Source organism: Stegastes partitus, unplaced genomic scaffold (assembly GCF_000690725.1).
Source record: "Stegastes partitus isolate 25-593 unplaced genomic scaffold, Stegastes_partitus-1.0.2 Scaffold119, whole genome shotgun sequence".
NCBI lineage: Eukaryota > Metazoa > Chordata > Actinopteri > Pomacentridae > Stegastes > Stegastes partitus.
Genome location: NW_007577850.1, coordinates 649232 through 673460, shown reverse-complemented (window position 1 = coordinate 673460; position 24229 = coordinate 649232). Strand labels below are relative to the sequence as shown.

Genomic DNA, 24229 nt, shown 5'->3' with positions numbered 1-24229 from the left:
CTGCAGATTTCCCCACGGTGTGATTGATAAAGGCTTCATTTATCTTCCACAACATGGTGGATGCAGCTCAGTAGTTTAAAACGCTTAAAACATGTGTATCTAAGCAGTATTTTTCTGGCCGGTGTGAATGAATGGGACGAGTTTTCACTGCATGTTTCTCCGCTACAGTATAAAGGAGTCATGTGTAGGCTGAAGCACTGACTTACAGTTTCGGTACGTTCTCATCTCGTCCACTGTGGGAGAACAGTGTGGGAATCGCGGCCCTTTGTAGCGGCGTGCAGTTGAACTGCTCCTCAGATGTAAACACTCACACCGACGTAAAGGACAAGAAACGCAAACAGGATGCGACCGATCACCGTGTCTAAGCTGAATGTCACACGAATACTTTGGAGCACAGACGAGCCTCTGTAGGTATTTATAGACGGTTTTGTAATGATTTTGCACATTAAATCTTTGTCTGCTTCACATGTTGTGCTGTTTATCTAGATGGTGAAAGAGTTCATGTCGTCTGTCTTTTCATACGAATGAACAGAAGCTCATATATAAATCACTAAAAGCTCCAACTTCACCGTCAGCTTTATTTCGCCGTAACAGGACCCAGATAACATCAGGCTTTTTAAAAAAAATCTCTGAGAAACGTTGGAGAGGACACAGCGTGACCGTGACGTTTTCTACTTCCAGCCAGGTTTCACTCAAGCTATAAAAAGGCTGAATGTGTCCCCAAACAAAAATCCTAAACATAGCTAAAAATCTGTGGTGCCTTTCATCTCTTTTCCCATTTTCTTTGTTGTTACTAGGAATAATAATTTAAAAAAATATATATAATAAAAGCTAAATCAAGCGCTTTAAAATGTTTTGATTGCAAAAAAAGCTGTTTGTGGCTCTAGTATTTTTTTCTTCTGATTGTTTTAATGCATTCTCATGAAGCTACCAAACCAAATTTTAATGCATATGTGATCAGGAAGTGGACAAAAAGCCAGAATGTGGTCATTGTTTTGTGTTTTCCCAAATGGACGACAAAGAAGAACGCCGCCGCTCGGCTCGCGGTGAATAATTGTTCTTCTTCTCCGTGGCCAGAAATTGATTTAGGTTTGGAAGTGTTTTTTGATCCGGAGCCAAAACTAAATGCTGTGTCACTTTGGCTGCTCATAGCCAAAAAGCAAAAAAAAAAAAAAAAGAGGCAAAGAGATTATCTCATCCGTTTGGACATGCCCTGACTTGAAAAATGCTCTGAAAATCATAAAACTCTGAGTTGAAACGGGATCATGTATCACTGAGCTGACCGGTGACTTGGTGTTTGGTGGGATAACTCTACTTATTCTCGAATCTTATTCTTTTTTATCAGCCTGAATAGTTGCATTACAGGACAGTAACTGCATTCCAGTCTGAGAACGCACCTAAAAATATCTGCACTGAAACCTGATGACATTATTTTTGCCCTGATGAAATGGACACACCCATGCAGAGCACTAAACATGATTTAGAAAACATCGCTGCGGTCCTGTTTTCCTCCCTGTTTAGATGCTCTTTTCCTGTAATTTCGCACACACGTGTAAAGCTGGCCTGCTAATCAGATTCGACACGAGGCCCTGGACAACACAGGCTACCTGATACCTGCGCTGCCAGTCACACGATAACGCTGCCTTGCATTTCTGCTCCATCGATCCGAGAGCCCGTTCCAACGAGGCTAATGCACCGCGAGCTTCGCCAAACGTCACTTAGCGCTGAAACACAAAAGCGTCTGGGGAAGGGAGTGAGTGCAGCCATCGCTGGTGCACGTTTGTGGGATGTCGGCCAGCAGGCAGGTAGAATAGATGTTCTCATAAAGCCTGATGCTGACGGAGGGGATGTGGGCAAAATTCGGAGGGAAGTCGAGCATGTAGAGCAGCGTTTGGACATAAAACATACGCTCTCCTACCGAGGTTCAACCTTTTTTTATTTTTTATTTTTGGACAGCAGCCATGTTGTAATTGCGGTTTTAAAAAGCTCTTAATCTGAGTCACAGAAGGGATCCCTGTTTTCATTTGAACTTACATGTTTCAGGAATGAGGCCTAATGAGTTTGTAGCCTGAGGATTCCAGGACAAGCAGCCCACACAGTCTGTTCAGGGAATATTTAGCCCTGAAGCAGCGCTAAACCGCGACAGGACTTTTTGTTTTGTGGCTCTGCGTACAGTAAAACTAACGAGTCTGTGTTAGCTCAGGTTATATTTCACACAAACACTCCATTACTTCTGTCTTGGCTGCATTACACCAGCTCCTTTATGACAGAATTCACGGAAATTACACTCAATTATTTGTCCAAACAGGCCATCTTAACTACGTGTTACATACAGTGCTTATCACATGTATCAGACCACCACCTGATGTCAGGTTTATGCCACAGCTGGCCTAAATTAACACCACTGGTAATCATGTCTTATGTTTCTGTAATGGTTAATACACCAGTATGCAGAAGCTCTTTGACTGAAATGATATTATTAATGCTAAAATATAATTATTATCGTTACTGTTTTACAAAAAAAAAAATAAAAAAATAGCAAAGCACATTATTATTTATTGATTAAGAGTTATTTACTTGCATTCCTGAACAGAAATATGTAGTTTTAGTGGTTGCATGCTCTGCTTGACTCATTTCAGAGAAGCCCAGTGGCTCAGATTTGGGTATGAAAAGGTGAATTCAGTGATAAATTCCTCATTCCTGTTCAAAATGGTAAAACATGGAGAGCAAATTAAAGCACTTCATGATGCTGGATGCTTAATGAATTAGACAGGTGGTCTAATACACTTGTTAAACACTGTATATTTAATATTTAATAATAGATATGCTGAAATGTACAATGGGAGAAGTGAGAATGTAATGATGGAGATTATTCAGAGGACTGAGAACCGAACTAATACTGATATATATGGGTGCACGTAAGAAAAGTCCTTCTGCATCAGCTCCATCTTGAGTTAAGGGTTAAGTTAAGGGTTAAAAGAAGCTTTGATCAAGATGTTTTGAGAGTCTAATGTGTTTAGTAGAAGATAATGTCCCAGCCACAACATTTGAATCATAAAATGCACCTAAAAAAGAGCTTGTTCGGGGTTCTGACGTAAACAAAAGCCTAAAAGATGATGAGGTACACACTCGCTCGTAACTTTGGACGGATTTCATCTGGTCAGAGCGGACCAGAGCTGGAGGGAGAGTGGTGAGAAGAAAGGCTGGGGACTGGCCATGTATGTGAATGAGAGATGGTGTAATGCTGGGCACGTTAGCGTTAAAGAGCGGCGCTGCACGAAGGATGTTGGACTGCTGGCGGTTGGTTTGCGGCCGTTTTACCTGCCGAGGGAGTTTTCCACGTCCTGGAGGTTGCAGTTTACATCCCCCCCTCGGCTGACGCTGTTGCAGCCTGTGAACTCATCCATAGTTCAGTGTCCCAGCTGCAAACATCACACCCTCAGTCTCTGATCATCATCTCAGGAGACTTTAACCATACATCTCTCTCTAGCACTGTCCCCACATTCAGCCAGTATGTGGACTGCCCAACCCGAGACGGTGGGGCCTTGGACCTGCTGTGTACTGACACCAGGATGCATATTACTTAATTATTGTTATTTACTTGTAATTTCTTTCTATATTTTTGGATGCTGCTGTGGCGTGTACATTTCCCCTCAATGGGGGATCAACAAAAATTATTCTATTTTATTTTTTACCGCCCAACGTGCTCCTTCGTTGTGTCTAAAACTGCAGTCAGAAATTGGATTATTTCACAGACGTAGAATCTGTTTGACAGCTGAAATATGTCAGCGATCAAAACAAATCCGGCTTCGTTGTCAGCGCATCAGCAGCAACAATTCAGAGACTTCTTCACAGCTGACGTTTTCCAATACAACCCAAAGAAATACACACAGAGAACTCCAATATAGAAGAGGCAGAAATCCTGTGTTGATAGATCGATAGATTAATAGTGGTTGTTCTACAGTAATTTATGTACTAATTATGTTTCCGACTACATGGTAATTAGTTTAGAAAGTAGTTCAAAAGTGTGTTTGTAGAAACCACTGTAGCGTTTATATCCGCATCCAAGCCTGCGAATAACATCCAATCCAATATTAAACGCACCATAATAAACATTTTAGATGCTGCAATCAGAGATTATTTCTCATTAATGGAGGACTTTTAATCAGTTAGAGGCCACTCAGTCATTGTTATTTTTCTGTTTATCAATCAATTAACCACTTAATCGTTGCAGCCCTGCATGAACTGAGTCTGTACGTTGTGCAAAACAATCAAATATCTGAGGCAAAATAACAAAAGAGACCAGTGGAGTGTCTCTGCAGCACCGGATTTCTATTTTCTGAACCACAGTGGTAGAATCGCACTTCTAGGACTTGCAAAGGCTTCATTTCTGGCCAAGACGGATGACGGTAACAGAGTTAGTACTGAATGTGAACCAAGTTCTGATGTCTTGAGTTGGGAAGCCCAGTTTACTGTGTCGTCAACTTGTGTGAGAAACAAACTGTCACTAGGTACGGAAAACTCCTCGGTTTCTGATTAGCTTAATGTAATGGAACCATTTTGGTGCGTCCAGTGATGATAATTAGTTACAGCGAGCACATTCATTAAACTGATGAAGACGATAAAAGCATGTCGGAATGATCAGTGCGTCATTCGCTGTCCATCAGGAGGTGGCATCAAATGTAAAAACTCTTCAAGTTTGTCAGATTTATCAATGCTACATGCTTTAATGCGCAATAATGTCCTAGTCAGGAGCTGTGGATTCGGTCAGAGGAGTCATTTAATTGTATTTCTTTGTAGGCGAGGTGGGGTGTTGATGATTATATTGATTATTGTATAAAAAAAAATACATATACACCTACCCCAAGAGCTGTCCTTGTGTTTCAGGCCTCTATCCAAACCCTCAAACCTTCCTGTTTGGGATCTAGTGACCACAAAGGCCACAGCGTATGATTCCATTGATATTTTAGCTGATAATAAGCTAATTATGCTAATTAGTCCAAATGCAGCTCTAAGCAACCAAGCTAAATTACAAAAAGTAGGGTTTTCAGTGGAATAACCTTTAAAAATCCTCAGTATTTGGACATAAATTGGTATTTTCTCTTGAATAAACATTTTAAACCATAACTTATTGTTGAGAAAGTACATTTTGGGTGGATAAACCTTTAAAATCTTAATTGGTATTTTCTCTTGAAAATACATCTTAAATCCATAACTTACTATTAAGGTGGAACAAACATATTTTCATAAAACTACAACTAAAGTTTTGTGTGGAATAACAAAAGTATAAGTACTTGGACGTCAAGTAGGAATACTACGTAAATAAACTTTGGAATTATAAGTAGTATTTGGGTAGAATTAGCCTTTAAAACGGTAAACCGTACAGGGCGGCTGTGGCTCAGGTGGTAGAGCGAGTCGGTCAATGATCGGAAGGTAACCTGTTTCATGGTCGTTGTGTCCTTAGGCAAGACACTTCACCCAACTTGCCTGGTGTGAATGCGTATAAATGGATTGTTTGAGGTGGTGGTCGGAGGGGCCGTAGGCGCAGAATGGCAGCCACGCCTCTGTCAGTCTGCCCCAGGGCAGCTGTGGCTACAATCGTAGCTACCACCACCGGAATGAATGTGTGTGAATGAATAATTGACAGTGTAAAGCGTCTTTGAGTGTCCAGAAAAGTACTATATAAATCTGATCAATTATTATTATTATTTAGCGATAATTTTTTGCGGTAGGTGGCGCTGTCTCAAAACAAAGGGCTCTAGACATGCTGTCCTACAAGTTTTGTTTTTTAGTTTTTTAAATGTATTTTAACCACTTAAGCAGCTTTTTTTTCTCCGGGTTTGATTCTTTCTCTGATCCTTCGTTAGTGTCTATAATTAATGACACACAGTTTTTCCACGACTACTTCAGTTTCTTTGCCGTTTGATCAAAAAGTTTCTATTTGTGATTTTTGTGGTCATCGTCTAAATCGGGATGACTGGACTGAGCATTACCAGAGTATGACCTGATGTGCTAAATCGAATTTATCACTGAAAAAAAAAATCTGTGAATAGCTCTTCTGATCGCTCGCTGAAGTTTATCAGTGTGCAGGCCATCCCGACCGGGTCTGACATGTTGCTGCTTCAGTTTACACAGTTTCTTGTCCACAGTGAACGGGCTTAAAGTGTGTACAAATTGAGTTATGGGTCCATGTCGGTACAGTGTGTAGCCGACATCCTGCTCGTCAGATTAATCGATGAGACTGACCAGGAGAGAGTTGAAGCAGAAGAAGAGGGGAAGAACTGAGGGATGAGTCTGTACTTGTCAAGGAGGAGGAGGAGGATGAGGAGGAAGAGGAGGAGGAGGAGGAGGGGGGCAGCTCCTCCCATAATTAAGTTAGCGTGCTGCGCTGGAGGTCCATGTTTACGGGACGGGCGAGGGAGTTTCCTTCAGTCGGCTCTGAGAAGGCAGCTCGCTCTCTGCTCTCTCTGGTGATTTCTCTCTCCTGGCTGCGCTGCGACCGTCCGACCTCCACATCAGGCTGATAGAGGACGAGGCAGAGGGGGAAGAAGCAGCCTAACCCTCCATCCATCAGTCTCCTGCCCAGCCCAGGACCTCGTCTCTTCTGCCGCCGCCGCCGCCGCCGCCAACGCCGCCAACGCCGCCGCCATCATGTGCGACTGCTTCCACCTGGCCTTCCCCAACTGGCACGCTGCCTCCTCAGGGACGGGTGGGCATCACTCTCTCTGCTCTCTTTCTCTGTTTTTATTTTCCCTCTCTCTGCGACTTTGTGCTGCGCCGCTCCCCTCCTCCTCCACCCCCCTGAGCAATTCACCGACTCAGCAGCAGGGTTCAGTAGTGCAGTGGGAGAGATTAGTGTGTGTTTTGTGGCGACGGGGAGAGAGCGTGAAGGCGGCTGGTGCTGATGCTGAGTCGTGCCGCTGACCTGCAGTAGAGCAGCTGGGTGTGTCTGCAGAGCGCAGGGGAGTGTTTGAAGATGGCATCATCGAGGATGTCAGGCGGCGCTGCAACGTCTCCTCTTTCCCCCTTCCAGCTGTGCGTTTGAAGCTCGGGCTGAAAGGCAAACGCAGCCGCCGGTTGCTGTGGCAGCGCAGCAAAGCAGAAAACAGGGGGTTGCAGAAAATAGTAGCAGAGTGAGAACTTGTCCGTGGGGTGGGGAGGAAAAAATGCTTCCAAAATTAGCTTATACCGATGCTGGCAGAACAAAAATACGACGTGAGAGGGAAGAGCTGCTACCTGTAAGCAGTCTTATATAAAGTTGAGGATGCTGACGCTCGCTCGTGGCGTTTCTCTTTTATCACATGTTGATCTTTGTCACAGTTAGAAAGTTTAAGGTTCAGATAATTCAGATATCTGGTGGAAATTCTGGTGACATTAAACTGGATGTAGATGATTTTAACACATCTAATTTCTATTTTAAAAAAAACACACGTATGTCAGTATAAACCATAGTTATGTTCAAGTGATATCAGCGAGTAAGTTTCAAATCATGCTGATGAAAAAAAACAGATGCGTCACTCATCGTAATGACAAAGTTTATAACAGAGATATCTTTGGCAGACAGCACTTGGTTTAAAATCCCGTAGATCTCATTTGCACTTTTATAAATTCTGTTTCTTTAAGTGGACGTTTTCTGGAGCAGCAGCACTTTAATCTACCTCAGAAATGACAATCATTCCTCCTTTTAAGATGTACCTAATAAGCGCTAATGGAGTCGATGCTTTTACCAGGAGCAGACAAGTGAAGCGCTAAAACGAGCTTAAGAAATCGCTGCATCACCACCATGACAGGTGGATGAGAAAGTGATAAACGGGCTTCCTGGAGTTTATCTTGTGCCTCGCGGTGTGGTTGTTTATTGCCCGCGGTGAGACCGAGGGTTGACTTTTTTTTTTTTTCGTTTCCACACAATTCTCCTCATTTGCCTGCTGGCTGCTACTTTTAATTAAGTCTGCCTGGAGATGAGGAGAGGGTTCGTGTTGCTCCGAGAGGCTTCAAGGTCAGAGAGAGAACAAACGAGAGACAGAGACGAGGAAGCGATCCAGACAGGGAGGCTGATCTGCTCCTCAGTGGAGCCTAAAGAAAGCAGTCCTGATCCATTACAGACCATCAGTCTCGGGCTCTAAAATCAATTCTATTCCACTTGAATCGTCTGCTGTCACTCCTCTAGTGAAAAGTGCATTTGTTTTAACGTTTGCTTGTGTTTCTTAATGACTGGCGAAGGTTTAACCAAACCGAGGCTACTAACAACAAAAGTTCAGCTGGGGTTGCTTCTACTTTGTGTGCTGTTTACGTATTACTGCCTCGAGATTCTCAACAATCCACAGATTCTTTTTGATGCTAAAAATGTCTACTATAATTTAAAGAATTACACAGAGAGAAATCCACTTTAGAAGAAACAGGAAATGTTAAACTTGGAGCTGCAATTAACGGTTATTTTCCTAATTAACTTGTGTGTTAATTATGTTTTCAATTACGTAATGATGTCTTTAATCTACAAAGGGATCAGAAAGCAGCGAAAGGGGTCGTAAATATGTTTCAGGAAACCAGTTTTTATCTTGATCCAAGCCAGCAAATTTAATAATAAAGGCGCCACGATCAAACATTTTAGAGAACGTCCTGCACTGATAAGAGTTTAAGTCAGGTCATGGCAACTGAAGCATTTTTATATTTTGTATGTTTCCTATCGACCGGTCCGACGTGAATGAAATATGTATGTTGTCACAAGACAACAATAAAAACAGAGTGCAGGTGCTCGGGGGTTGATCTTTCCGTGGTCCTACATTAGCATCTATAATTAATCACGCGCTGTTTTTCAGAGACTATTTTAGGTCGTTACAGGACAATTACACACACCTAAAAGCCGACTTGAGGAACTCTGATTTATATGGAATAAATACGTAAAAGCACAAGCGAATTTGACAAAAACAAAAATCATCAGTGAGCATTTTTTGTGCATTAATCAGCTCATTTGGCAAACACTGCACTCTCGCTAATGTGTCCATCAGGCCTGTTTGAATCAAAACAAACACAAAGCAGTGCTCGTAAAGTTCATGTTTGCGGCTTGCTAACTTCAGACTGTTCTGTGGTTTTGTTGTCTAACTGTACGTCGTTGGAGCACAAGCAGATTAAGATGCAAATTCCAGAGCTGTGATGAAACTCCCTGTAAGTTCGCAGCAGATTAATAGATTGAAAACATGCGCTTTTTTTCAGTCTCATGTTCATATAAGCCATGCAGAAAATCTAATTCTGTTTTTTTTCTTTCCCTGCACTCAAATCTCATTATAATTTGGATCCGAGCGAACGGAGTGAAAGGAGCTTGTGTCTGTCTTTTGCACAAAAAAAAAAAAGGAGCAGAATCCAAATCCAAGAGCACAGATAATGAGCTGTATTATATTAGTTTAGTGAGGAGGGGAGGCTTCAGGGAGGCTTCCAGGTGCTTTTCAAACAGGAAACACAAACTGGAGCAGAAGGCGATTATGTAAGAGATGAGCTGAGGACACGATACAGTGAAGATTTTCAGCCAAATGAAGAATTTGTTTTTCTCGGATGTCAGTTGTTGTTCGTAACGTCTTATCATTTCAATCAAGTGAGCGTACGAGACGTTGGGTGTCTCGTTTGAAGCCGGTCAGCTTTATGAGCCTCTTCCCCTGTTATATTAGTGCCGAGGGATGAACCACGCCCAAATCCAGGGCTGCAGTTGCACCCAAATATGAATCATGCAGGATCTGCACCGCAACAGACTCCCACCGCTTTTTGTTTAGATATCCGCAGAGCGCTGCAATCAAAGTCGAACTGGAACTTTCGCCCGCAGCTTTATGAATATTTACAGTGTCGGATCTACGACAAGTCAAACAAGCGAACAGCTCTGCTCTGTGATTTTCACTTTAAAGTGAGAGTTGTTATCGAGGCCTCTGCAGCGCCCACATGGCAAATATTTGAGAAGGGAGGTTTTTTGTACATGTGCGGCGGTGGTGGGAATAGTGGACATCCGCCTGCGACAAGCGGCGAGGAATCAATCAGGCAGTCGGTTGGAGCAGGGTTGCGATCCCCCGTAAAGCTCAGAGCACACACCGACACCATCGCTCATTCGTACTACGGCGGCTGTTTACTTGAGACACGGCACATGACGCCTCTCCGCCTTCAGGGATCCCGGCGCTCCGTTTAATGAATCTAATTTAGTTCGGTTTAGCTTCCTGAAGACTTCACTGAACATCGATATGTACCAGCTGCTCAAGCCCAAGTGTACATTTATATAATAATGATAATCGAGCAGTGGGAGGAGAGGTGCAGCTGTAAACACTCAGAATACCGAAGGAAAGGTTTCACGCCACAGTGGCTAAACTTGAAAGTCAGTATCTCTGCACTTTTCCTTTCACTAATTCAGTTTCAAACTACTCACTGTTTCTAAGTATCTTCCCTCCGACTAATCTGGTCGTGATGGATGGAACATATCACGTCTCTACAGGGACTTTGGCTCGTTTAGATTTCAAGAGGATGCTGATGTATCAACAGTAATTTATAGTATCACCTTCACCTCGTATGCAACATCCAGTCAGCCATGTTAACAATTAAATAAAGTTAAAAGTAATTAACTGTTGAAATGAACGAAATACGACAGAAATTTTTCCATATGTTAATAAAACAACTCTTCAACCACGACACTTAATGTTCGCTGCCAAGCTAGCTCAGTTACTTTAGGAATTTGAAGCACAGATGAAGTAAACACCATGTTACATGAATTAAAAGTCTAATATAGTAAAAAAAAATCACTTCATTAAAAATATTGTGTGATGCACTGTAGTTAATTCAGCTGCTGGAAAAGTCGCAGCAACTTTATCAGTCCAAAAAATCTGTCAGAGCAAAGCGTCGCCGACACACTTTCCTCACTTTAATGTCGTTGGAAGCATGTAATCAGAGTCCTGCTGCTCCTGAACTCTCAGCTTCCGGCCTGTGTTAGCATGTTTAAAATCCTAGCTTAGCATTGTTAGCATTAGCCTCAGGTAGCTAGTTAAATCAGACAACCTCGTTTTACACCTTGATGCTGCAGAGTTTATAAACACGACTGCAACAGTTAAGACAGCAGGGAGGTGCAGCAAACACACCTGTAGCTCCACCTCATTAAACAACAAGAGGCTCCACCTGGTGGAGCAACCAGGTACTACCGTAAACTTTCTTTATCTTCTGCCTTATCAGTTCATAAATCTTTATTTGATTATATTACTAATGGCAACTAATTGATTAACAGTTCATCACTGACATCCCTTGCCACAGATGTTTTCCTTCGGTAGCTTTATATTAACAAGACACAAGTTTCCAGCTGTGCTAGCATGTGAGGCTACATGCAGGCTAGTAGTGTGGTAACATGCTCATAATAACAATACCATGGTGATGTGTGGCAGGCTGTCTCGGTTTAGCCTGTTTGTATGCTAGCATTGGCTAATTAGTCCTAAACGCCAAGTACAGCTGATGCTATCAGTACAAACAAAGTACTGAACAAACCTGATGATGGCCCTACCTCAGGTCTGACTAAAACTTTTAGAATTAATTCTGAGGGCAACACAAGCATCTGCACACAATTTAATCAAGACCCAACACACAGAGAGATATTTCAGTTTGGGCAAAAGTGGGACATCGACCAAGTAATAAGGATGCATGGGTTTGTTTACAGAAGCTCAAGCGATTAAGGGATTTTCAATGTGTTTTTGTGCTTAGATTTTTAATTGGGAAACGGGAAAAAGACTCATTAATGTTCCCCAGAATCTATTCATTAACTCTCGTCTGATCACTTTGAAATGCGCTTAAATTGGCAATCGAAAGCACAAGATTTCATTTTGTAAATTACAGTCACTCACTTAATGTCAAAGCCTGTGAGTCTTGTAATAACTCCATAAACTGGAAAGAATGTTGATCTTAAGATTTGAAAAAGTTGTTGAATGGAACCGCAAGAAGTACTGATGAAAAACTGATTTAATGGATGAACTAAAGTGATTAGTGAGAGACAACTTTAAAATTATTCAGAGTAACACGTGTTGCAAAGAGTTAACTCTGTAAACCACAGGCACCACGAGGACCTTCATGGAACACTTAACTCAGTTTGGGAGTGACACGACTTAAGACAAGGTATTGCTGCAACCTAAAAGTGTCCCGCCTTCTTTGTCCAATGTGAGGCTCGACAAATCACTTTATCAGTCAGACTCACACCAGGAAGGCTTCAGGGCAGTTTGGACAACGTCTTACTGACACCTCGGTTTATTTTCAGGAGTTAAACCCACAGCAGCAGCAGCAGCAGCAGGTAGGTGAGCTGTTTGAGTCCATAAAATGAGATAAAATGAAAAAGTCTGATATGTTTTATTCAAGTCATACCTGGTCTGAAAGAGAAAGACGGTGACGACTGCATGATAAAGATCCCTACACTTGACTCGACACTTGACTAAATGGTGTGGGCAGCCGTAAGGACTTTTCTGATTATTGTGTTTCACAACACGTCTAGACTGCGGTGTCTTCACTCAGTGTGGGTTCACAGGGTGACTCTCCTCCACATAAATGTTCTCTGGTGTGATTTCTAATACTCGGTGTCAGAGGGATGTGAATCTATGACAACGGTGCAGGTCGTGAATTATACTCCTGTTTATCTGCAGAGCTAGTTTCTTGAGCTGTCTTGAATTGTCAACCTTGAAGCAGTAAACGCACACCCTGATGCTGTAGGAGGTTTTTAAAGCCGTCACTCTCGTCTTAACTGCCTTCTAATGCACTTATACAGGCTATAAGAGCTCTTCACATGACATACATTACTGTAAGGCAGTGGGTGGAGTGTCAGCGGGGTGGATAGTTGAGAAACTATATGGTGCTGCAGTAGAAGTCGTCCAATACTGTGCATGCATGATGCTCTACTAAATCATAAAATAATAGTAATAATAATACATAATACTCATGAAGCACTTATTAAGACTCTCAAGCACGCTTTAGAAAAATAAAATACAATGAAGTGGAGAAGGGAGCATATAGAAAAAAGGATTGTGAGTCTTTTATTAAAAGGACGTCTTTGTGGATTTCTTGATGATATGGAGTAAAAGTCTAAATTTATCCGGTTTTGAAAGAGACCAATTATTTATACTTGCAGCCTGCAAGACGTGAAGACAGTTTGGCCTGTTTTAATGAAGATTTATGCTGCTTTTTTTGTACAATTTGGTCACTTATTATCTTCAGTAGGATTGCAATCTTAGTCTACAACTTATCAGCTATCACTCAATATGAAAAGATTAACCAACTGTTTAAAGACAAAAAATGTTATGGAAGTAATTTTATTCTGCAAATGAAGCGTAACTGCATTTATTCAATACTAACATATACAGTCTGTATAACATCTGTTGATCAGTGGCTCCTGATAATATTTGTGAGCCAACAAGGCTTAAAGAGCACAGAAAATGGGAAAATGTTCATTATTCAGGACTGTGTAAATCCCTGTCCGGCTTTGTTAAAAGGACATCTTTGTGGATTTCTTGATGATATGGAGTAAAAGTCTGAATTTATCAGGTTTTGAAAGAGACCAATTATTTGCACTTGCCGCCTGAAAGACCTGAAGACAGTTTGGCCTGTTTTAATTAAGATTTATGCATATTTTTTTTTGTACAATTTGGTCACTTATTAACCTAACTAAATCCAGCATTTAATACAAACATGGTAATACAAACATTATACAATGCGGGTGTTGATTCCCTTTAATTTCTTGATTTGAGGAGCTTCGGTAATCTAATATTTGTGAGCCAACGAGGCTTAAAAAGCACAGAAAATGGGAAAATGTTCATTATTCAGGACTGTGTAAATCCATTTCTCCTCTCTTCAAGACTTATTTAACTCTAATCGATCAACTTTGCTATTTTTTAAATCCGAAACATTAGAACTGTTGCTTAAACGACATCCCGACACGGCGGATTTCTCAAAATGTCCCGAACAAAAGGGTGGTTCAAAATGGAATCAAATTAAACAGAGGTTATGTATCAGAGCAGGTAATAACTTGACTAATCGGATTCATCCTGGAGTCAGACTTTCCCTTTTCGGCAACCTTGAGGGGCCGAGCTGAGAGGCTGCGGAGCCTCATCTGTGGATCAATGCAGTGGATCACTTAACAGACAAAGGAGGGTCTCTGGGGGAATTATTGCCAGGAAGAAACTCTAAATAGTCTCATCATCGGCTCCGGTGTCTCTCTGAGCCTCAAAACAACTGGCTGGAGTCAGACTGGGCGGGAGTCTCGGCTTGCTGGTAAACAGCAGCGTGTAGCTTCTGTAAAAATTCAAACTTTCCTACAAATACAATGTCGAAAAATCTTGTCGAATTCATCTTATTTGCCGTATTTATGAATGTGCAAGTGATTTTTAAAAAGCAACGCCACACAGCTGCTTTAAGTCGACTGTGCTAAAACGAGCTAATTCAATTTTCTGTTTAGTATTTGAAGTATAAAGTTACTTAACTGTGCCTTTTGGAACATAGTGGAACAAAGCTCTAAAACGGAATCAAAAAGTTCATTTCACAGACTTCCTATCGGATGTCATTTTGTTTTTTTTATGCGGGTTTTCTTTTGTGTCTGAACAGGAGCTGGGCGAAGGCTGCGAGGACCAGAAGCCGCCACAGAGGACGACTCAGTGAGTGACGTAACCGAGACCGACAGTGAAATTAATGTTTAATTTTATGACTCACTTCATCAGTTTGTGTCTCAACTTCAGTCAAAAAAAAAAACTTTAAAACCTCCAGTATTCAACCATTTTTATCACCAATTTTAGCTGTTTCTTAACACCTGTTTCCATAAATCCACTGTTGTTTGAATTGGATTTTATGCTTTTTTTATGTTTTATTACTTTATTATGTGTATTATTTTGATATTGTGTTTTCACGCTTGAGTTTTATTTCCGTTGTTTATAACCTTTGCTCACACATAAACTGGAATTCCCTGCACATTTTAGAAGCTATAGGTTTTAAATAAGTATTTAAAAGGTTTTAATCCAGAAAAAAATCACCAGAGTAGTTTCTTAAAGGGTTAAAATTTTATGGAGTATTGATATTTGCTCCTCTATATTAGTTGATTGCGAAAAAGGTTGGAAAGCAATCTCAGCTATTGTGTTTGGTTACTTAAATATTTCAAAAGCGACAACGCTAATTTATTGTGAAAAAGCTCTAAAGTTAGAATGTTAAAACATGCAGTTAACATCTTAATTAGCTAACATGATACGCTAACATAACTAGCATGTTATTTTAGCAATGAAATTCAGGAAATCCCCAAAGTCTTCAGGATTAATCCTCTGGGTATCACCTGAGTTTAAAGGAATATTATTTTTTAGATATTTTGCTCAGTCAGTGTTGGACTGACAGACTGGCTAACATTGCTGAAAAACAAACCAATGTGCCAATTATTAAATGCCAAAGAGCTAAACACCCAGTCAGCGCTGCCTTTGGCTCTTCAAGGTGTTATCACACTCTTTCCGATCCAGTTTTCTGCTTACCTTTATTGTTCATGCTGGAGGTTTGAACATTTTTTTAGGTGGCTAGGACGCTGTTTATGCAATAAAAACTGTCCGACTTAAAAAGACAGACATGATAACTGTTGTGCTTTTGTGCCGGCTGACCTCTTTGCTCCCACGCAGACATGTGACGAACCGTCTCAGTTCACAGAGGGGGAGCGACCGCGACCTCAAGGATCGTCCCCCGTCGAGGAGTTCCCTGAAACTGAAAAATACACCGACAGTGACAAAGAGGTACCGACCTATCGCCAAGTTACACAAGACACAGGGAGAAGCAGGTTAAGACCATCGATCAGGGAACCTGCTTACATGCATTTCTAATATAAACATGCAGCAGGAACTACTGCGTGTCTTATAATCCCTCAGCTCAGCTTTTTAACATGACATTTCAGAAATTAGGTTACTTCAGACTGAAAATGATTACATGACCTGGTTACTTCACTGCATGTAAACACACTGTGTAACTCCATAGTCTATTTGTGATTCCACAGTCTATTTTGTTCGGGCTGCAGACAAATGAAGTTAGAAATAAGCTTGTGACCAGTTGGCCTCATTTACAGTCACACAGCGCTATGTATGTCCCAAAATGAAAGCATGAGGAACGTCTTTAATGGCTCAAACAGCTCAAACAGGGAAGCGAAAGTCAAGGAGGCTGTTACTGGACAGTGTTCACATGAATTTTTCAACATTTGCCATTAGTGGAAATACAAAAAAAAAAACAAAAAAAACCCTACAGCTTGTATTCTTCAATACCCAAAACTGTGTTAGACTAGGTTTTCTATTTACTACTTCAAAGAAAAAGTCTTCACGTCATTGTCAGCACCTTTAAAACGACATTTTGGATGGGACAAATCCATTTATCGCCTGTTGTAGTAAGACGAAGCCTGCTTAACAGTGGGAGGAAAGTTTTGATAAACTGTTTCATCCATTTAGTAATTTGCTTCCTCGCATTACTCAATTCGCTCTAATCAAGGCTGAGGTTATTTAATTATCACCCTCAACTCCATTTCTTTTACCTCTAAACGCTTTCACTATACGCAGCTCCAAACAAACATCAATTGATTTCGATCTCAGACTGAGATATGTGGACATATGTTGGGTTTTTGGCTGTGTGCTGACATCCTTCTGATGAAAGTTGAAATCTTTTTAAATTGTAGATGTTTTTTTATGAGCAGAACGTGGCTGGTTCCTGCATGAATGTGTGCACTACAGTATTATACGTAGTAACACAAAGATTCCTCTTTTCCTTTCAGTGTGAAGCAGAGCATGACCACAAAAGCGGGAGTGGAAAGAAAACTAAAAAGTCTGGGCTTGGGTCCATGTTTGAGAAGCGCTCGACTCCAAAGATGAGCAAACTAAAGGTGAGACATTCCCACCGTCGCCTCTCCGTACTGTATCCGTGAAGGATATGGCAGCTAAAGGTTTAATTTTTCTTCCTCTCTGCTTTGACGTGTTGGCAGGAGGCTCACAGCCCCGAGTCGGAGGTGATTGTGAAAACAGCCAAAGACGGATGTGCGGAGGGTCTGGTTTACGGTGGAGGAGGGAGAGAGGGGATCTTTATTAAACAAGTGGTGCCGGAGTCGCCTGCATCGAAAAGTCTGAAAGTGAAAGAAGGTAAACGAGCCAATAACCCGAGGAGTTGCTTGGATTAATCTGAATGAGAAATGTGGTTTAATGATACTTCTAAATGGGTCTCTTAAACAAGTAATTTTAGTCCTGTATAATATTTTATTGCATATTTCCCAATTTTAGCATTTGAAATCCCAGCAATTGCGTTGGATATTGTGTGCATTTTCTATCAAGCACACTGTGGAAATCTTCTATACAGTGCCCTTGATGGGAAAAAAAAAACTCAACATCCATTGCAAATCCAATTTAAAACTACAATCAGATGAAGTACTGAGACTTTGTCCATACAAATGTAATCATCAAAGGCTACAAGTGACCATAATGTGCTTTTATTTTGGTTTTTATTCAATAATCCCACTTTACCACTTGCAAAAACAGTTCTTAAAAACTGAAAGTCAACTCATCTAAGTGCTTCTGAACAGTTTTTTCTCGTTTGTGCAGGTGATCAGATCCTGAGTGCCACCGTATATTTCGACAACGTGACGTACGAGGATGCCATCCAGATTCTGGAGCACGCTCAGGCTTACAAACTGAAGCTTTGCTTGAAGCGCAAACCAGACATCACAGAGACCGAACCCATCATCGAATCTGATGTCATCCCTGTAACTATTTTTATAGTTTGTCTGCTCGAACTCTCTTTGACAGGTAGTACTGTGGCTCAAACTGACATTTTACGTTTCTGTTGCTCATCAGGAGGAAGATCTCAACACTCCAGAGATGAGGGAGCAAGGAAAAACCAAAAGACGAGGGGACGCCCGCATTTCGTGGCCCAAATTTCCCTCGTTCGGGAAAGGGCGAAAATCACGTTTTGCAAGGTCTCACAGTTCCTCAGAGGCCGATGAGCAGAGAAAGCTTGAGCTTAGCCCAACAACAAGTGACACAGAGTCACCTATAAAATCTCAGGATGCTCTCAAAGGCAAAAAGAAGCATAAAATGAAGCTGTCTTTGACAAAGAGAAGCCGCATAAGTTCTTCTGAAGACCAGGACACAGATGTGCCAACAACTGGCCAGACAAGCAGTGACGTTCACCAGACACAAGAATTAGATATGCTTGTAGCTGAGTGCCTTGAAAGCCCCTCAGGAGAAACACCACAAGTCTACGTGACAGAGGATCTGAAGGTAAAGGAAGAGTTAAGACTGGAGCAAAACTTCCCAACACTGACTGAAACTACTCAGCACAAAGTGGAACTCATCAGCATAGACAGCACTTTGAAAACAGCAGATCTAAGTGTGGGGCTGACAGATCAACAAAGTCCCATCAAGTCTCCTGATGGGAAAAAAAAGAAGAAAGAAAAGTCTGAATTAAAGATTAAAATTTTGGGGAAGGATAAATCCCACAAGAAAGAAGCAAAAGCAAAATCCTCACCAAGAAGGCTAAAAACACTGGGGGCGAGTTTTGAAATTGCAGATCAACCCGAAAATGAAAAACCTGCGTCAGACACAAAACTACCTGGAGATCAACCTTCACTTGATGCCAGTACACAAATGAATGTCCCAAAAGTGGAACTGGAAATATCAGATGTTGCATTTACACAAAAATTTCCAAAGAAAGGTGAAGAAAAAACGCAGAAAGGCAAAGTCAAACAAAAACAAGAAGCTAAGTCGAGTACAACATTCAAACTGCCTAAAATAGGCTTGAGCGATATTTCCACCGAGGAAAATATTCAGAAAGTGAACGTTAATGTTGAAGAACGCACGACTAAAATTCAACAGCTCACAACCAAAGGTGCAGAAGTCAAAGAAGACCCTTATGAGATACTGTCAAACACCAGTGTTTCCAAAACACAACTTCCCAAACGTGAAGACATTGAGATTCCAGGTATGGAGGACATGTCCAGGAAGACCACAGCCAAAGGAATTAAAGCTCCTAAAGCCGTTTTTACAGGACACCATGAAGAAATTCAAGCTGAAACTGTACAACTATCAATTGATGTTGACAGTGTGAAGGAGGCAGTTTCAAAATTGCCTGGATTCAAGCTGCCTAAGGTTGATACGTCTGGAGTGCCTATTCCCGAGGAAATCACTGTGATAGACGCAAATGCACAAAGAATATCAGTGAAAACACCTACTAAAGTGGTTGATAGCAAAGTAAAACACGAGGCGCACTTCACACAGTTTGACATAACTGCATCTCCAGAGATCTCCAAGACTACAGTCAAACTACCGAAGATCACACCTGCTGATTTCACCTCAGAGAAACTTTTAGTTGCGGCCAAGGTAGATATAAAAAAGCCTCAAAAGGAACACAAAACTAAGACAAAACAAAGTGACAAAGACATCAAAACTGAGGAATGCAAAAGAGACATCGTAATACCTGGAAAAGAAAGTGCACCGAAAGTATCCATCCTTGCACAAGAATCTGGTAAAACACAAGTACCGGAGGCTATTCAACTGGAATATGAATCTGCAGCTACAAAAGAATCCGACAAGAAATCAAAAAAGGGAAAGATAACAATGCCTAGTTTTGGAATTGGAAAACCAGACATAAGAATCCCTGACTTTGGAATTGACTTGCCGAAACAAATTATATCTGAGAAAAAAGGTGATGCAGTAAAAGAAGAAAAGACTACAGTCCTCCAAGAAGAAAAAATATCAGAAAGTGAAACAAGGAAAGGCAACCGACAGACTGGAGGATTCGTATGCGATGTCAAAATGCCTGAAATCGATGGCATTGAATACATTGATTCAGCAGAAGGTTCACCTGCCAGAACGGATGGTGGTATTCGGCTTACAGGCTTTGATATTAATCTTGAAGCAAAACCAAATGCTGACATTTCCTTTCCAGAGATCAGACATGATGTAAAAGATGTTGAAGCTGAGCAAACAGTCAAACTGCCCAAATTTGGAGCGATTACTTCAGACATCCGTGCAAATATATCTGATGGGGATAAGAATGTAATCATTGATGGAGCCAAGAAAAAAACTCTTGAAGGAGAGGGAAAAGGTTACAAGTTCAAAGTGCCAAATCTTGGCATCTCCATGCCAAAGGTGAAAGGACCGAAAGTTGATTTAAGCTTGTCAAAGAAAGACACAGAGGCTAAAGCTGAGATCAAACTTCCAGAAGCCCATCAAACTGATGTTAGTCTTGGAAGCATGGAAGTTTCTATTCCAGAGCCAAGGATGGAGGTCCAAAAACCAGAAATGGAAGTCAAACCACTGGAGATTGAAGACGAACTTGATGGACAAGGAAGCAAGTTCAAAATGCCCAAGTTTGGAATCCAAATGCCAAAAATAAAAGGCCCAGAATTTGATTTAAGCTTGTCAAAAAGAGATGCAGATGTCAAACTACCAGAGGCTAAGGTACACCTTCCAGCAGCTCCTGAGACTGATGTGACTCTTGGAAGGATAGATGTTTCTATTCCAGAACAAAAGATAGAGGTCCAAAAAACAGAATTGGAAATCAAATCACGGGAGATTGAAGGTGAAATTGATGGACAAGGAAGCAAATTCAAAATGCCAAAGTTGGGAATTTCAATGCCAAAAGTAAAAGGGCCTGAATTTGATGTAAGCTTGTCAAAGAAAGATGTTGACATCACACTACCAGAGGCCAAGGGGAAGCTCCCTGATGTTGAACTAAAGGACTCCTCTGCAAAAATCGAAATCAGAGCTCCTGAAATTGAAGTTGGAGAAAAGGATGCAGGAGAATCACCATCAAAATTCAAAATGCCAGCTTTCAAAATGCCCAAATTTGGAGCTTCTGCTCCAAGAATCAGTGCTGACGTTTCTAGTAAAATCAAAGATACAGAAATTTCTGAAACACAGCTGAAGTCACCTGGAAAAGGTGTTGCAGTCGACATTACTACACCAAACACTGACATTGTGGGCCCATCTCTTGATGTGAAAGCAACAGCAGCTGAACTTGATGGAAAAGGTAGCAAGTTCAAAATGCCAAAATTTGGAATATCACTGCCAAAAGTGAAAGGTCCTGAAATTGATTTCAGCTCAACAAAAAAAGACACTGATGTTGCTTTATCTAAAGCTACAGCAGAAGTACATCTTCCTATTGAACCCGGTGTTCAAGTAGAGGTCAAAGCTCCAGAAATTGCACTTCACAAGGATGTTGAACAGTCACCATCAAAATTTAAGATGCCATCATTTAAACTACCAAAATTTGAAGCTGGGACTCCAAACGTATCTGTGGAAATGCCTGATATGGACAGAGATGTCAAAATTGATGGAGTTAGCGTTAATATTCCAGAGGAGAGGTCTTCAGTTAACATTGTAGCACCCAGCATCGATGTAGAAGGACCTTCACTAGATATAAAAACTATTGGAGCTGAGCATGAGGGAAAAGGAAGCAAGTTTAAAATGCCACATCTAGGTTTCTCTATGCCAAAGGTGAAAGGACCCAAAATTGACTTAAGCCTATCAAAGAAACACACAGATATCACTTTACCTGAGGCTGAAGCAGATGTCAAACTTCCAGAGGTCGATCTTGGAGAAGTACATGTTTCAAGTCCAGATGCTAAGATGAAAGTTCCAGAGGCTAAAGTTGAAGTCAAACTTCCAGAAGCCCCTAAAATAGCTGCAGAGGTGGAAGCACCAGAGTATGAAGCAGAGATTGACAAACAGAGTGGGAAGTTTAAAATGCCAAAGTTTGGAATGAAAATGCCAAAAGTAAAGGGACCTGAATATGACTTCAGCTTGTCAAAGAAAGCTGTAGATGGCAAATTATCAGAGGTAACAGGTGATGTTAAACTTCCAGAGGTCAATCTGGGAGAAGTGGATGTTTCAATTCCAGAGATGACGCTGGAGGTCGAAAAACCTAAACTGGAAATGCAGACTGAAGGTCAAGTTGATGGACAAGGAGGAAAGTTCAACATTCCAAAGTTTGGGATCAAAGTTCCAAAAATAAAGGGGCCAGAAATTGACTTCAGCTTATCAAAGAAAGACACAGATGTCCAAGCACAGAGTAAAATTAAGACTGAACTCCCAGATGCTCCTAAAATTGACATCAGTCTTGGAACAGAAGACGTTTTGATACCAGAGGCAAAAGTGAAAGTTAAAGAACCTGAAGTGCAAATCAAACCTTTGCAGACTGATGTTGAACTTGAAGGACAGGGAGGCAAGTTCAAAATGCCAAAGTTTGGAATGTCAATGCTGAAAGTAAAAGGACCTGAATTTCATCTAGGACATGCAAAGAAAGATGTAGATGTCACAACACCAGAAGTCAAAGCAGACATCAACCTCCCTGATGTTGAACTGGAAGCACCTTCTACAAAAGTAGAAATTAAAGCTCCTGACATTGAAGTAATGGGTAAAGACACAGAAGGATCATCATCAGCATTTAAAATGCCAAATTTAAGTATCGTTTTGCCTAACGTCAAAGGACCTGATATAAATTGGAGCTTACCAAAGAAAGAAACACATATCACATTGCCAGAGACTGAAGCTGAGGTCAGATTCCCAGAATCCTCCAAACTTGATGTTAGTCTTGGAACAGCAGAAGTTTTGATACCAGAGGCAACAGTGGAAGTTCAAAAACCTGAAGTGCAAATCAAAACATTGCAGACTGATGTTGAACTTGAAGGACAAGGAGGAAAGTTTAAAATGCCAAAGTTTGGAATCACAATGCCAAAAGTAAAAGGGCCTGAAATTGATTTAAGCCTATCAAAGAAAGATGTACATGTGAAACTACCAGAGGCTAAAGCAGATGTTAAACACAAGGAGGCCCCTGATATTGAATGTGAACTTGATGGACAAGGAAGCAAGTTCAAGATGCCAAAGTTTGGAATAAAAATGCCAAAAGTAAAAGGCCCTGAATTTGATGCAAGCATGTCAAAGAAAGATGCAAACGCAGAGGTACAACTCCCTGAAGCCCCTCAGACTGATGTTACTCTCGGAAGCATAGATGTTTCAATTCCAGAAGCAAGGATAGAGGTTAAAAAACCTGAACTGGAAATCAAACCACCTCATGCAGAAGGTGAACTTGACGGACAAGGAAGTAAGTTCAAAATGCCATCGTTTGGAGTGTCATTGCCAAAAGTAAAAGGACATGAATTTGATTTCAGTTTATCGAAGACAGATGTTGACGTCACACTACCAGAAGCCAAAGCTGAAGTCAGTATCCCTGGTGCTGACATAAAAGAACCCTCGGCTAAGGTGGACTACAAAGCTGCTGAGATTGAAGCTCAGTTAGGCGAGGTGAGAGGGTCACCATCAAAATTTAAACTGCCAACATTCAAATTTCCCAAATTCGGTGTCACCACACCATCTGTAGGTGCTGAAGTGCCTGATACAGAAAAAGAAATCAAAATTGATGGAGCTGACATGCACATATCTGTGCCAAACACAGATGTTGATGTACCAGAAGTTAAAGCGGAGGTCCAAATGCCGGACGCTGGAGTCAAAGAGCCACTGAGTGGCATTGAAGCAGAAGTGGGTGTAGAGGTTGATGCAAAACAGAAAAAGCGAAGGTTTTCACTGCCCAAGTTTTCTTTCTCAAAGCCAAGTATTAAAGCCCCCGAAGTTGATGTCAGTTGTCAGGATGTGAATGTTGCAATTCCAGAGGGAAAGGTGGAAGTGAAAGGAGGAAAAGTGGATATGAAACCACCAGAATGTGAACTTGAGGTTGATGAGCAAGAAAGCAAATTTAAAGTCCCAAATTTTGGAATCACAATGCCAAAGCTAACAGGGCCGGAAATAGATCTAAGCTTAGCAAAGAAAGACGTAGATGTGACACTGCCAGAGGCCAAAGCTGAAGTCCAACTCCCAGATGTTAAACTGGACAAACCTTCTGCTGAAGTGGAAGTCAAAGCCCCCGAGATAAAAGTTGGGACGAAGACTACAGATGGATCACCATCAAAATTTAAGATGCCGACATTCAAATTACCAAAATTTGGAGTTAGTACTCCAAGCGTCACAGCAGAAGGACCTGATATGGACAAAGATGTCAAAATAGGTGGAGCTGACATTAAGGTTCCTGAGGAGGTTCTTGCAGTTAGCATTGCAGCACCAAGCATTGATACAAAAGGTCCATCCATTGAAGTAAAAACAACAGGAACTGAACATGAAGGAAAAGGAAGCAAGTTCAAACTGCCAAGCCTCGGATTTTCTGTCTCTCAACCCAAAGCGCCTGGAATTGATTT

The 24229-nt window shown here is 41.3% G+C and overlaps 1 protein-coding gene across 1 annotated transcript in view; it reads left to right on the top strand.

Moving 5' to 3' along the window:
• Nucleotides 1-6505: 6505 nt before the first annotated feature.
• Nucleotides 6506-24229, top strand: part of LOC103354760 (neuroblast differentiation-associated protein AHNAK) — a 23097-nt gene continuing 5373 nt past the window's right edge. The window contains exons 1-7 of the mRNA XM_008278278.1: nt 6506-6709; nt 14590-14639; nt 15636-15746; nt 16766-16873; nt 16973-17126; nt 17583-17743; nt 17835-24224. Coding sequence (XP_008276500.1) covers nt 6652-6709; nt 14590-14639; nt 15636-15746; nt 16766-16873; nt 16973-17126; nt 17583-17743; nt 17835-24224 — 7032 coding nt within the window. The 5' untranslated portion in view covers nt 6506-6651. The remainder of the gene's footprint in view (nt 6710-14589; nt 14640-15635; nt 15747-16765; nt 16874-16972; nt 17127-17582; nt 17744-17834; nt 24225-24229) is intronic.